This window comes from Anopheles darlingi, chromosome 2 (genome assembly GCF_943734745.1).
Source record: "Anopheles darlingi chromosome 2, idAnoDarlMG_H_01, whole genome shotgun sequence".
Taxonomy (NCBI): Eukaryota; Metazoa; Arthropoda; class Insecta; order Diptera; family Culicidae; genus Anopheles; species Anopheles darlingi.
Genome location: NC_064874.1, coordinates 76446057 through 76461056, shown reverse-complemented (window position 1 = coordinate 76461056; position 15000 = coordinate 76446057). Strand labels below are relative to the sequence as shown.

Here is a 15000-nt window from a genome sequence, read left to right as displayed (position 1 = left end):
TTTATATTGTTTATCGCGTTTTTTCTATCGTTTCTATTGTTTTTTGTTTCGACTGATCGTTTATTTGAATTTGCCGTTACTTTAACTCTTCAAAGAGTCATAACTTTCTTCTTGTTATCATTTTTGTGCGTTCGTTTATGGAAATTACTTTCACCAGCTCAAAATCCGTCGTTAAAATCCAACTATCATTGGGTTTGTTGGAAATGGGCTATTATCAACCATGTTGCGAAACTACCCAGCAATCTTTCTGCAATACCTATGTAATTTCTGTACACCTCGCTGCGACAGCTCCTTAAACGAATAAATCGAAAAACTACCTAAATATTATCAATCGACAATGAAAATGTTATGACCTCTCCCTCGAACCTACCTTGATGGTTCTATTTAACGTTTATAATGACTTTTTTAAAAAAGTTATTCAACCGGGAAGGTGTGAGCTTTTAGGGCAATTACTAACTTAGAATCACCTATTAAGATATCTGAAAGAGATGGAGGACGTTTAATAAGTCATTCGCAACCCTCTCCTCACCTTTCCACATTCTCCTCTTTCCACATGTTCATCAAGTCCGCCAAATGTATTCCACAAATCACGCCTTTGCAATGTAAGCAAAAACCGGATAAAATTGAGTTCACAAAACCACATTATGTAGTTTTCAATTTCTGGACATTCGTGAGGATTGAAGGAATTAAAATTTAAACAACAACCCGCTGGGTTGATAAGAATAGTAACCTTTGGCATTGCGATATGCAGAAACAAATGTTTACACAACTAAACAGGGCGCATCATGAGCGCTATAATGTCCTTTTTCAAGAAGAACGGTCCACAATAAATTCTCCATGGACCGCGCTTTTGAAAGGCCCAACAATGCGAATGGGAATTCCAGCTGCGAATACAAGCATAAAAATGACCTATTCTATCATGAAGCAATTAAAATATTGACGCCATAAATAAAGTTTTCACGTGCAGGACCCGAGGTATCGGGATTTCGTGTAGGTCAGGAAATTCCTACTTTCTTAGAAAGCCCAGCTTCGTCCTGCGCAGCGTGCTCTTTCGTTCGGGGGTTCTCCCTCAACATCGTATCGCCACATGCTTCGCCGGAAGCCGGCATCGAGCATGGCTTCGCGCGGCAAGATCCCTCATAACACGCAGGGCAGCGGTCGCGAACACACGTGGGTTGTTGCCGTCGTCCGTCGTACACACTCGAGTGCTTCAGGACGTTGGTGAAAGGCTGATCAGGCAGGCGTGTTATCATCGTGCTGTGCTATTGATTTGAGTGTTGGTTTTTTATGCTGTTCATATTGTACCAGACACCAAGTACGAGATATTAAAGTTTAATCTGTGTAAAATTGTGCTTCGACAAACTGTGCTACCAGCCACAGACCATTAGTTTGGATCTTAGCAGAAGGTGTCTACACGCGTGTTGTGTGTCCATAGAACCAGAACAAATTGATTCGAGAACACGGCAGGCGGTAGTGTGCAACCGAGCAATATAGTGAGTGTCTGTGAAAGGCCCAGGTGCTGCGGAAAACCCCTCCACTTCCAGTAATCGGGAGTGTGTGCAGCGAAGCAGAGAACGGGAGAGAAGTGTGCCAAATGAATCAATCAACAGTGTCCGAGGAAAGCCATTGCCGCCTCATGGATAGGAACATTGACTTTCATATAGTGCAGCTCGTGGAGCGGCTGGAGGCACTGCGCAAGGATGCCGGTCCCAAGATGTCCCACTCGGCGGTGCATGGACGAGCCAACATGCACAAGGAGCTGCGCACGTTGGAACTGTGGAGGTAAGCAAGCTCATCCCTACTGTATGAGATTCCCCACGGATTGTTTCACATGTGCCATACCATCTGCATCCACTCGGTGTCCAGACGAATAAGTTATTCAACGGGATACTTTCTAAGAATCAATTAAACCGATACGGGACTTTGGTGACATTCTCGACCGGGCGAACGAACGAGTGGACCGATAAGCATAGCCCCGGCTCCCCACTTCCACCGGTTGCACTAATTAATCACTCGTACAAGCAATTATCATTTCCTTTCGTCCGGAACGATTCCCCGGCTCTACGGGCACCCTCGGTCTCCTCTCCTCGTTCGGTTCGGTGCCGGTCGTTCGGTACAGTCAAGTGGTTTTGATGTTTTTTGATAAAGCATCGAAGCATCTTGGACCACCTCCCGGGCGCGACGACCTTACCCGAGCAACTGATTGGCTCGTCCGATGCTGCTCCCTCTCCCTTTTGGTTATGAGCTACATAAAAATGCAACCATTTTTCCCGCACAACTGTTTCCCCTGGCTGCCGGTGGTGTTGTTGATGGTTGTTGTTATTTGGAGCCAAGACTCCATCAAATATGGATTTCACTTTCTTGGGGCGCCCCTCGAACGCTCGCCCTTGTCCAGCTGGAATGATGTTCATGGTCGAAACCATCGATGCACCGATTAGGCATCTGCTCACCACCACTCCCCCTCCCCTCACACAGTTGTTCGATAGCTTGTGTTGGGTTTCGGTTTTGAATATTTCAATTATGCCGCTAACGAAAGATAATATCGATAAAGGAGATGGTTAAAAGGGCGATTAAAAGGGACGCCCCGTCACAGCATGCTGGCCATGATATCGTGAGCTATTCAAAAGGAAAGGTAAACACTCGCGTCGTCCGGCGCCCACGGACGTGTCGCGATCGAAAACGTGCTCCCCGGTCCCTGGTCTGGAAGCTGTGACACCGAAACAACGGCATCAGGTCCCGCGTTCCCATTTCGCTGAAGGATGACGGTTTCGGACCAAAAAAGCACGACGAAAACGACGCGCAACGCAAATCCAAAGCCATGGACGACGGCGACAACATGTAACATACTGGAGCCCCCGTTTGGCTACACCCGGGAGCCTGCCATGCTGGAGCGCCATGACGGATGTGCAGCAAATGTACGTAGTACGGCATCGGCGTGCGCCTGTGAGTCGCTTTTGCTCGGTTTGGTGCGAATGGTTAAAGGATATCTTAAAATAACTCGCTTAAAATGGGTTCGTTCAGCTGGTAGCATCATCATCGCGACCAGCGAACGGAGGGAGATAGCGCGACGGGACGGGGTTAGCATAAAGAAATGGCCCCGTGTGAGTCGCGTGTGAGTTAAAAAACCAACCTCTCCTTCCTCCCGCTTTCCCTATCGCTCGTTCGTGAGCGTCTCCCAAGTCGCACACGACAGAAATCATCTGCTGCCGCCGGCTGACGAAGGACCTTTACCCACGGCTTAACCTTGAGCAAGCCGTTGATTTTTGGAATTTCGTTAGACGACGTCGACGACGACTCCCGGCCACCGCCACCACCACGGCATCGGTGTCGGCATCGGCGTGAATCGAAACATCTGCCGATGCAAAATTACTTTGTCGATCTTGGCACCGCGCACCCTCGACGAAAAGGCGACGGCGTCGACGACGTCGACGACGCAAATCGGCTAAAAATGCACGTCATCGCCGATCGCGTATCCGGTGTGTCTTTTCGTTTTCGGTATCATAAATTGCAAGCGCGGTTGCATCTTGAGCCGAACCGAGGTTGAGGTTGAAGTTGGAGAATAGATTGGCTGTTTTGATACAAATCGGCGTCCAACAAACGCAAACAACAATCGGGCGGACGCTTGTTGTTCAAACATGGCGACAGGCGGGTTGATCGATGGCTCGACGGAACCACTGCCGGTTTCGGGCACGCGGGGATAAAGTTTATGCTCTGCTGGAGCCGCCCGACCATACCTGAAGACGGTAGGCGGACGGAAGAGACATCTGGCAAGAAAGAGGTTTGCGTTCCGGTTTGCTTCACACAGGGCCAAATCATCGAAGAGCTCGAAGGCGTCGCAGGTATAAGGTACACCAAGTCGGTTCTCTACATATAGCCCACCATAGCGGAGAGTTTTCGTCGCGCTCGGTTTTGCTAAATAGACCCATTACCTTCTTCTTCCAGCACTTTTCATTTCAAAAATTGCTCCAAAAAAACACCAAGAACTTCGGGAATAACTTTCTGCTCTTCTCTTCTCTTTCGCCCACTTTCCAGATGTGTCATGTCGGAGTGTCTGGCATCGTTCTTCTACGTGTTCGTCGTTTGTGGTGCCGCGGCAGGAGCCGGTGTGGGCGCGAGCGTTTCTTCGCTGCTGCTGGCCACCTCGCTGGCCTCCGGCATGATCGTCGTCGTTCTGACGCAGTGCTTTCTGCACGTCTCAGGTAGGTCATGTTCGGGGGGCGAACCTCGGGAAAAGCCCGGGAGAGGTGCAAACCGTTTTTGGGAAATGTGCTTTTTGGGTGTGCCAGGTACTAATAACAAGCGGTACGAAAAGGTCCTGTTTAAAATATTTCATCCAAATAAAAATTATTTCGTAATGCACAATCCAACATCCTTACCCGGTTGGTACCCGGGTGGTGCGTTCAAGGTTGTAATGCAGATGTTTAAAATGATGGTTTGTTGATTCCAATACGTGGTGCTATCCCCGCGGGATACGCGGGAGGTTTTCCCATGTTTTAGCCTCATATTTGAACGGTAAAACGGGGTCAGTTATGCTTGCCTTTGTTGGTGTTTATTTTTTTTCGCTCTCAAACAAAAAATGGAACTTAATTACAGACCACACCACACACCCTCCGCCCTATTGACCACGGTCCGGTTTGAATGTCGGTTTTGAATTTATGGAGCCCCGAAGTGTGGCACTGGCACGCGTGAAGGTGTTAGCCATTACTTGCAGCTGTGCACAGTATGGCCGATCTCTAGAACCGCGGTGATGACCAATCGGACGCTGGGGGGAAGGGGGAAGCAAGAAACTCATCAATTTATGGTTCTACTTTCTGGTGGCTCTCCATAATTATCCGAATTTTTGTTTTCTTTTTTCCACCGGTACGGGGCGGCTCCGAATGAGTGTAATTCATTATCGATTTTATGCTGTGCAAACACATGGTCCACACAGCAGTTTGGCCATCGGTAGGGTTGATGCATGGAGAGCAGCTTTAACCGCTGAAAGCGCTCCGTTTTTAAAGAGTTTGTGCGTATCGTGAGCGATGAGATGCTCTCGTAATACCAGCACGGCCTGGCGACGCCGGTGAATTGATTACGACCGACGACCATTGATTATACCAGCTGCACCAGCACAAGTTTCGCATTCGCAGTCGCAGTTATGCATTCTCGCTGGCCGGCACATCAACAAGTGCAGCGCAACGACGACCAATAATGGACGACCGCGCCGCGGTGGCACACCAGAAAGACCAAAGACCGGATGTAATGGTAACGATCTGCGCTGAAGCTGAAACTCACCTTCTTGTCTCTTTTCTTCCTCCTTTTTTCATCCACAGGCGCACATATAAATCCAGCTGTCACCATGGCTCTGGCGGTGACGCGAAAGATATCGCCCCTTCGCGCCTTCCTCTACATTACGGCCCAGTGCGGTGGATCGATAGCCGGTGCCGCCATGCTGTACGGGTAAGTTCACTATTTCTGCACTCGATTCCACGCCGAAACCAAGGAACCAAATCCAGCTCTCTCTCTCCAATTTTTGGCTCAAATCCAGCGAGCGAGATGCCTCGCTCCAGATGATCAGACATCCCCAAATTAATGGCGATAAAATCGGTACCTCACTGTACTGCACACACACACACACACACACACACACACTCTCGGTTCTATTGGAGTCCACGGTCACCACGGAGACGCCCCATGAATCCCGGGTTCTTCATTTTCATCTCTCCTTTTTTTAAAAAACTTGTCCAAGGGGATCCCACCCCTTCTGTATAGACGCCCCAATACGAAGGGTTGAGAATCGGTCGACCATGGTAAAGGAATCGCAGTTGAAGTTACCCCAGTTAGCCCTCCTTTTTGCGTGTGGCGACCTACTGTGGGGTCCCCAGCAAGCGCCGGCCGCTTGCGTCAGCACAGGGTTTGTACTACACCACCACCAGCAGCAGCAGTCATACCCGTAGAGTAAACAGAACAGTTCTACAATCCAGTCCGGCTGAATAGAACGATGACGCACCGCGGTAAAGGGGTGTGTTTCGGGGGTGGTGGTGGTGCCACCGTGCAACTGCGAATGATCTGCGGATCCGCGCAGAGGCCATCGTTTCGCACACGTGCCATCGCACCGGGCACCGCAGCCCGGAGCCCGGTTCGGCCGCACCAGGTCCCGAGCTATAACCTCAATTTTCTGTAGCAGAAGCCTGTTGCTGACGATAATTTATGGATGATAAACACACGGCCACGGCCGGAGCCGCGAGGCAGGTGATACAGTCGGCGACCAAGCGACCCGCTATAAGGGTCCCTCTCTCCCTCTCTCTCGCTCTCTCTCTCTTGCTTACTCCTCTTCCTTTTTGCCGCCCCGTTTTATCCAACCCGGTGGCGAATGGAATGGCGAAAAAACGACGAAACGACATCCGGCCGCTGGTGGCAACGCGACGCGCCAGACCACGCCACGAGCCGCCTGACGCCTGACGCCTGAGCCGCGTTCGATAATGATGATAACGAGCCACTATGGGAGTGCCTGGATGACGAGCCCCTGGAGTCTGGCCCCCCCTCTTGCCACCCCGTGTTTGGGACGCCATTGAGTCAATGGCAGCCGTCACCGGGGATGATTCCGTTCAGCTCGTGGCAGGGGGTCGTCCAGATGGTGCGTACGCGTAGGAACGTACTCATCCAGGGGACCACCCCCCCCCCCGCCCCCTCCCTATCGTTGGCGCGTGAGACAGAATTGTTGATGCGGCTCCAAGAAGAGGAGAAGGTGGAGATAACCTCTCCCGTGTATTCATTGGGCGTATTGGGATGAAAAGCAGTCCGCGACGACGCTCCTGCGTTACGTCGAATCGACGTGAAGATCGTTCTCGTCGCATCTGTGTCGCTGGCGAATATTGCGCCGAAAATCCACCGAGTAAGACCCCGAGATCTTTGTCTCTATGGGAATCCGACCTGCGGACCGGTTCGGTTCAGGTTCTAACGAGGCTGCGTCAGAACATTCAGTTCTCGGAAGCGGAAGTGATCCCAATCTCGAGCATATGATGTGAATGTAAAGTGATTTTGCTTTACTGCCTCGTCCCATCCGAACCGAACGGAGCGGAAATCCGGATCACGGCGTGGCACAGTGCATGTGCACTGATCGCGCACAGGAACAGCCTGCTGTAGCAAACTCGATCCTGCGAGCAGCGAGGATACGCGATCGCGCGCCATCTGCGCATCCGTCGGATTTGCTTCAGTTTTCGACCTTTTTTTTGTTTTTTGTTGGAGACGTTTTTTCCCACGCCACGGTGTGAGCGTGTGTGCTGCTTAGGTTGCCCGCTAGGTCTTTTTTTCCACCTCGCGTCCACTGCTGGCAAGATGGTGACGGTGTAGGAGTTGGGACGCTGCAAGGATCTTGCATCCGCTCGAGCAGAAGAAGGTGCCGAAGGAAAAAAAAGGAAGATCTTAAAGGAAAGCAACAGCAGCAGCAACACCAGCAGCAGCACATGGATGCAGGATTCATTTTGTGTGTTCCTGCGTTTCTTGTTTGTTGCGTCGTGGCGATGCCAGGTTGATTGTGTCGTGTCCTGGACAGCCCGGTGGCCCGAAGGTCCTAGGACGAAGCAACACAGAAAAAAAAAACCAAAACAACAAATCAAAAAGAATCCAAAATCGAAACAACAACACTCAGCACCAGCTAATGGGTATTCATGCTGCAGCCTGGTACATAGTGTCCAGCAGCCCTGGGGGCAGCAGCAGGCGTCTGACGCGGAAGAACTGCTGCGTTTCGTGGTTGGCAGCGAATTTCTGGCAGCTGCCTGCCTGCCTGCCTGCCTGCCTGCACACCGGACGTGTTGTGCCACTTTTGCGCATCGTTCTGGTCGTCGTCGTTCTCGTATCGGCTCGTAAAGCCATTTGTGGTTTCCTGCCACCCCTGGCGGCCCCCAGGAGGTTTCATGTCCTGCCGTGCACTGAAGTGTGTCTCCCACCAGGCTGCTGATTATGAGTTGCATTTGCTGCTGCTGCTGCTTCATGTCCGCGAGAGCGTGCTCACCCATTTTCGCCATGATGTGCGTCGTCGAGAAGAACAGACGTCTTGAAGGAGGACGACGACGACGACAACAACAACACGACAACAATGGTTGTGTCCCGGACCGTACCGTGGCAACAACGGCAACAACATCAACCGTTTGGCAGTGATGAATTGCATTTTCATGCGTGCGTACAGTCCCCGGGGGTAGCTGCGTACTCGCAGCGGGACACCATTCACGGGGCCACCCCAGGGTGGCGGGCCGAAGATCGAGAAGACGTTTGCTCTATTCCTGTGTCTTGCAGACGTCCCGGTTCATGATTCGCCAGTAGACATAAGAGGCAGAGGGGTATAAAAGTCTACGAAAAGCACGGACGACGGTGTCCCATAACAAACATGTCAAATGAAGATGAAGATCCGAAGGTGATTCCGTATCCGAGTTCCGTCCGACGATGGTTTCCATCGTTTGATTGACCACCGATCGGTTGTGTTTCGGGTTGATTGCATCAATCGCTGTCACAGCTTTGGCTACCTCATCATTGCCATTTGTCAATGGGGACAGTTGACTAAATACGCTGCCAAGTTCTGGCCATGATACCATGCGAATCCCCTTGGTGTTTCATACCGAGAAGGACGATGAGCATAGTGGTAGTGGTCCATCACATCAGGGTTGAAGGGTCCGTGGGCCGGTTTAAAATTGTTTTCGATGAAGCACTCCATTCTCTCTAGTCCCTCATTACCGGCTGACCTATGGAAGCGGCATGTCAATCGCCAGACTCCTAGTGACAGCTGATGCCTCACTCGGCTTATTATTCAATCTGCATATAATTCAGTAGCCGGTAACCCAGGATACCCGGAGCGGGATCGTGCTGCAATTGCAGTAAAAGTGCAGCTGGGTGAAAGGATTGAACCAGCATGGCCAGTTTATTGCACCAATCTTGCGCCACCACTGTTTCTGGGGCAGATGGGCTCGAGGTACCCGCGCTACCGCTTGCGCTCTCGTTTCAATTGGCCCGGATGGATGCAGCTTCGACGGATCGACCGCTTTATGGTGATCCTTTGATGGAAATTTGGGTTGGTTGGTTCGAGTTTATTGAATGTCCCCGGCGTGCAAGGGATGCAGCCCTTTTGTTCTGGCTGATCCTGGTTGATCCTCGACGAAGAGTTGAAAGCCAACGATTTTGCTGCTGCAGGAATCGCTTTCGCGTCTGTCAATAATGGCGGTGACCGAAATTGGCGCCGAATGCAATTGAATGCAATCCTAGCTGCAACTAGGAGTCTAGGACAATAGACGATGCCTCGGGCCCACGTCGATGCATACCTGATGGGCAGCTGGGCTCCGCAGTGTGATGCTGCCAGTAGGTAACGGTTCAGGTCCGAGGATCACGGTACGGCGAGCACAAAAGAAGGAAAGGATTAACAGAATAGGACAAAAAAGAGATATAGAGAGAGGGAGAGAGTGCAGCGGGTTTCCGAAAAGAAAGGGTTTCCATGGCGACCACAAGGCTGGCAGGATTGGTTTTTACTGAAGGGAAGACATCCTGGGAAGGATCCTTGCAAGAAGGCAAGCAGCTCGAGAAGAGTACAATCGAGTAGATGATTACGATCAGGACTTTCCAACCAGCATGATGTTGTTGTTGTTGTTGTCATCCAGCAGACCGCTGAAGACGAAGACATAATCGTCGTGAAGCGGTTCCGTTTCCCACCCTCAAAGAAATATACGCTAGCATCTTGACTTGGCGGCTGGATGGATGGATGGAGCAGCGAGGAAAAAAAGAAAGAGAGAGAGAGAAAGGGGGAAAACCCTTGCAAAACCGACGATGCGTTCGCGGCCCATTGTCCAGATGGTGTCAGATTTCCTCGAATCTCACCGGCACCGGCACGGCATGGCTTCGGGAGTTGCCTGTTGCTCGCCTGACAGCACGCCGTCAACGGTCTAGAGCGACGATGTGGGAATCTCTCAGCAACGGACTGGCTAGATGGTTGGTTGTCTTTGCCGGTATCAGCTTTCGGATGAGATTCTCTCATCCGCTGCGCCTGACACCCTCGGATTCAGGCGAACATGCGCAACAGTTTGCTGCCGGAGAAGAGTCATTCTGCGCGCATCAGATGGCCACGCGCGCTTCACGATGCGGTCGCCGGCCAGCCGCCGGCATGCGCAGGAGGTTCTGTTTTGATCTGTTGCTTCCTTCGGGGATGTGGGACCATTCGTCTTTACGGTTCTTCTTAGACCGCTCGTTCCGCTAGGGCAGACTAAGGCGCCTTGGTGCCATTTCTTTGAACCATGCATGCGATCAATCCGATCCGATCGCTCCTCTCCCGAAGCAATCTGTTGTCGGGGTTTTGGTTCCCTGTCCCTGCTGCCTGTTGCTTGTTCCTTGTACACACACACACGGCTTCCTAGGCAAAACATCTGCACATCTTTCCGATCTTCTCAGCTTCCCTTCGTACGGCTGAGGTTTTCTCTGAATGACTTCTTAGAACGGGAAGCACATGGACATGGCTGGGTGCCCTATTGGTGGCATATCCGAGGATTCCGTGCTGGAATTGCATTTTTTCGAAAGAACAAAGCACCGGAATGACACAGACGAAACCAACAAAAAAAAGAGAGATGAGAACGAGCGAAGGAAATCCTAAGAACGGAACGAATGATCATGCGTGAAGAAGATGCGGCCCGACACCGGGCGCCTCCGGTCACCCGACAAGGATGGCTCCGTTACAATGGCTGTGACGCAAGCATGTCACATGCGGGAAGGAAGGAAGGAATCGTTCACGGTTGGCCGTACGCTCGGCCATTCAGCCTATTGTGCTCCCCGGGAACTGCGGTGAATTCAAGATATGACGACGTAATACCGGACGACTCTTCCCGTGCGTCCTTCCGCCGGAGGAGCGCCATTTAAACGCACCCCGAAAGGACGATCGCTTTCGCGGACGAGGGGTGGGGAACGCTTACCTTGTGTGACCTTGCGCTCAATTCGGTGTGAAAAGTAAACAAAGACCCTCGGGGTGTCAGCGATCCTCGTCGTCTTCGTCGTAGCTCCGGTCGGTCGTGGCTTCCGTAGCGAGCTCTTTAATCTCTTAATACGAAAATAGATGATGCAGCACGAATGCAATTTTTACTGCATGTTTAGTGTCGTGACAACAAAAGGACGATCTCCGGCAGGACGCGCGAGATCCGAGGATCCAAGGAAGCAAGGGATGCCCAGACAGTCCGTCGCGTTCTGGTTCGATTGCTCGATGTTTGATCAAACGGGGACAATGGCGTGGTTCGATGGAGGATGGATTGCACATTGGTCATTGAATTCGGCCGAGATTGGCGCCAAATGTAGCTCGTATGTGATGCACATTAATTTCGAATACGATGCGGTGTGATGCTTTTCCGTGTATTTGTTTTGTCTACTCGATTTGGACGCCTTCTGCATGATCCTTGGGGAATAGATCTGGAGTAGAACATTCTTCTATTGTTCGTGGCATCTTCGCTCGTGGTCTGCGGAGCCTGATGGTGATCAAATATTTGTTTAGAACAGGAACAGAAATAAGCAAAAATCTCAAAGGAACTATTGTGTTCATAAACGTAAATCCAGCTGTCCGACTTCCGTTCGGAGGTTTATGATCCAGTCTTATAAATCAAATTGAACTACATAACATTCTCGCAATGATTGCTCGCTCCTTTATCACCATCACGTTTACAGTCGACGATGAACCGTCGTGTCGAGCAAAAACTGAAGTATCGCAAGTGCACATCGTTTCAAAATTAACTCGCAGCCGTTTCTGCAGCGCAATCACCACAAATCCCGATCCCAAAAGAAGCCTTTTTGAGGTCCAAAAAGAACACAAAAAACCGGCCGTAACCGGGCGTACGCCGTGGCATGCGGCACTTATCGTTGTTTGATGCTCTAAACTCTCACTTTCAAGTGACTTTGACGCTTCGCGCTCGGCGTATTGAACCGCCGTTTCGCGGCGCTCCGGTTCCCTGAACCCGGCCCCGGCCATTCAGCGCTGAGATCGGGGATTTGCCTTTTAATGTTTTCGTAACGAGCGCGCGAAATCCAGCGCCTATCTCGGCGAGACAAGCGAGAGCATCCTGCTGTTTAGTGGCGTACATCAGCTCGATGCTGACGACAGCGACATGGTCCTTTGTCAGGAGTTTTCGGGGAGAACCAACAAAAAAAAAAAAAAAAAAATGAAGACAAGACACACTCTCATCCAGCTGCTCTTGAAAAATTACATTCATGAACTCACCTCCTGCTAGTCTTTGGGGCGGAAATAGATGCTTACCAATAAGCGAAGGAATGCGCCAGCGATGATGCCAGAAGCAGCAGCAGCAGCATGTCCCGGCAACACACACACACGTTGCTGTGCACCGGTGCACAGCCCTTTTCAGCTGCACCGTACCAGCGCCAGCCTCGCTATCGTCCTCGGAGTGAAATGGGTTTGGGGGACAAAAAAATGGTTAAAAAATCCTCAAAAAGATCCAGAATACAAACAACCGGAGATGTTCTTGCAGCCCCGGCAAGATGTTCCAGATTGATAGGAACGGATGCGGCTGGTGGCCCGTGGTACCCCCGTGTTCGTGTGCTTATGCGTATCATTAGCAGCTCGGAGGAAACCGATCATCAGCATCATCATCTCGTGTCTTGCCACCCCCGGCGTGGCCTTTCCTTCGATGGCTTTCCACAGTAGCACTCTTGAACTCTGGTATTCATAAGTTCCCTTCCCCGCTCCCCGTTTCCTTTGGAAGGTGCCGGTGAAAAGGACGAACCGATCGGTAAAAGGGTTTCTTGGGACACGGATGTCTGGAGGGGAAAAAAAACGGAGAAATGCCCAAAGTTTTTCCGCCGCTTGCCGCTTTTCGGTTGCTGCACCTTTCATCCCGGGGCTTCTGTATGTGTGTGTGCGCGCGCGCTCACGGGAAACGATTCAAAAAAAGTTAAGGGTTCACAGTCATATGACGGTATGCTGTGGCATGCTGCGTGCGTGTGTGTGAAAAGGTTAAGCTGCAATAACGTGCATTGAAGCCTTTTGCCACTCGCTTGACGTCGATCATCTGTCCTCAGCCGGCGCTCATCCGTTCCAGTCGTATTGGTAAGCTGAAAGATATGAACGAGAGAAAGACAAATCGGTCATGCCCGCCGCATAGCCCACGTTGAAAGACAAGTAAGCTGGAGTATGTTTTATGAAGCACACTTACCCGGCGGATTGGGGGAGGGTTAATAACGGTGCTGGTTTACGAAGGTACTAATGAAATCGAGGAGCTTCAAAACTTCCCGCCTGGTATTCCAGAAATGGTTTTCCGGCTACCGGATGCTGGAAAAAGATGAGGGATACTTTTCGTGGTCGTCGTCGTCGAGTTGGTTGGTTTTTCTTCTTTCAAATTTCACGATCCAAAAGCGGGGAAAAAACAACTCCCGAGGAAATGCCGTACAAAAACGGCATCTGGCAGCGACTGGTGCTCGGATGTCTGGGAATGCCTGGTTACCGAGACGACCTGGCACATGTGTGGAATGCTGGCAGCGGTTTGATGGCATGCAACCGCACACACCCCTACGGAATCGCATCGCATAGGGATATGATTTATGCTGCGCTTTCCAATAACGCTTAGTACGCGCCACGTGTTCTCCGTTTCCAGCGTGTCACTGCCATCGATATGGGCCTATTTTTATGAAAGAAGTCAACTGCCCTAAAAAAAAGAAACACATTTTTCTAGTTACTTTACCGCGTATGATTGATGAGGGTTTTGAATTACTGCCTGGCAATCGACGTGTTAAAGATGTGGATTGAAATGATTTCCATTTTACAGCTGCCTGGACCGTTCTTTGCTCTCGATGTGTCTGTTGATGTTCCGTAATGAGCAATTAGAAGGACACCTCCGGGAAACAAAAACTATACTCAATGCTTCCTCTGATCTATTAGAGCGAGTGAATGTAATTGAAATATTTTTAACATACGCATGCTGCGTTTGCATTCATCATTTTTCCTCAAATGGAACCACAACACCGGGTCGGCGGTTTACACAGTAAACCGCGTGACAATGCTCTGCGCCCGGGAATGCGCCTGGCACCTACCACGTGTGCCGATCGTGTATCGGAATTTGTTTTTGCCTGGATTGTTGTTTACGCTGGCAGCGCTCGCGCACCGGTCCCATGGAATGGTGCTCGAGCTACCGAAGCTATTGAGGGCACCGGGCCTAGAGGCCAACCGGCCAGGTGCAGCTCGCGCACTCCTGAAAAGCGGTCACAGGAAGCGCAGGAAATGTAAAGGAATGAGCATTTGCGCGTCGGGAGAGACAACAAAAAACGGTGGCCCCGGGCCGGAGCCGGAAGTGCGCACCGAACAAGTTGGCGAACACTTTGTCACACGATCCGGAAGCAAGCTCTTCCGGTACCCGGGTTTCGGAAGGCAGCGGCAGAAAGGAAGCAGAATCCACAGTAATCCAACACCACCGTTCCGATCCCATTCCATTCCATACCGTACCATTCCGTTCCGTTCCATCCAATCCGTCTTCGTTCGCTGCGCGGATAAAGGATGATATGTCATCGCTAAGGATGGCAGCGGACTTGCGGTCCGGGATCCTCGTCATCAGCATCAACGTTGTTATCGCACGGTAGGCGGTGCTGGTGGTGGTGGTGGTGGTGGTGGTGCTTTGCATAAGCAGCTTGCCTTGCGGACGTTTCTTTAAAGGAGCGAAATGTATTAATAATAAAAGATGGCCGTCAACGGGCATCCTAATCTCCTCCGGGGCAGGTCCTTTTTGATGCGTTCTCTCGCTCGCTCGCTCGGTTGGTCGGTCGGTCGGTCGGTCAACGAAGCAGAATAGGCTGTTCGTACCAGGTCACTAGTCGGCGAGCGTTTAAATGAAATGTCCTACGGAGCATACTCTTCGCATGACACGGGTCCATCATGCCGAGTCCGTCCCGGCGATGCGGCATGCTGGTGTGGAAGGTGGTTCCGGTGCGCGACACCTGCGTGCGACACACCGGCCACACGCGTTCCCGCTCATGCCTTATTCATCGCTTCGTTTCCGCTTCCTC

At 51.2% G+C, this 15000-nt stretch overlaps 1 protein-coding gene across 1 annotated transcript in view; it reads left to right on the top strand.

Moving 5' to 3' along the window:
- The first annotated feature begins 1581 nt into the window (after positions 1-1581).
- LOC125959536 (neurogenic protein big brain-like) overlaps positions 1582-15000 on the top strand; it is a 21329-nt gene continuing 7910 nt past the window's right edge. Inside the window, exons 1-3 of the mRNA XM_049692361.1 lie at positions 1582-1782; positions 4033-4199; positions 5313-5439. Of these exons, the coding sequence (XP_049548318.1) occupies positions 1595-1782; positions 4033-4199; positions 5313-5439 (482 nt within the window). The 5' untranslated portion in view covers positions 1582-1594. The remainder of the gene's footprint in view (positions 1783-4032; positions 4200-5312; positions 5440-15000) is intronic.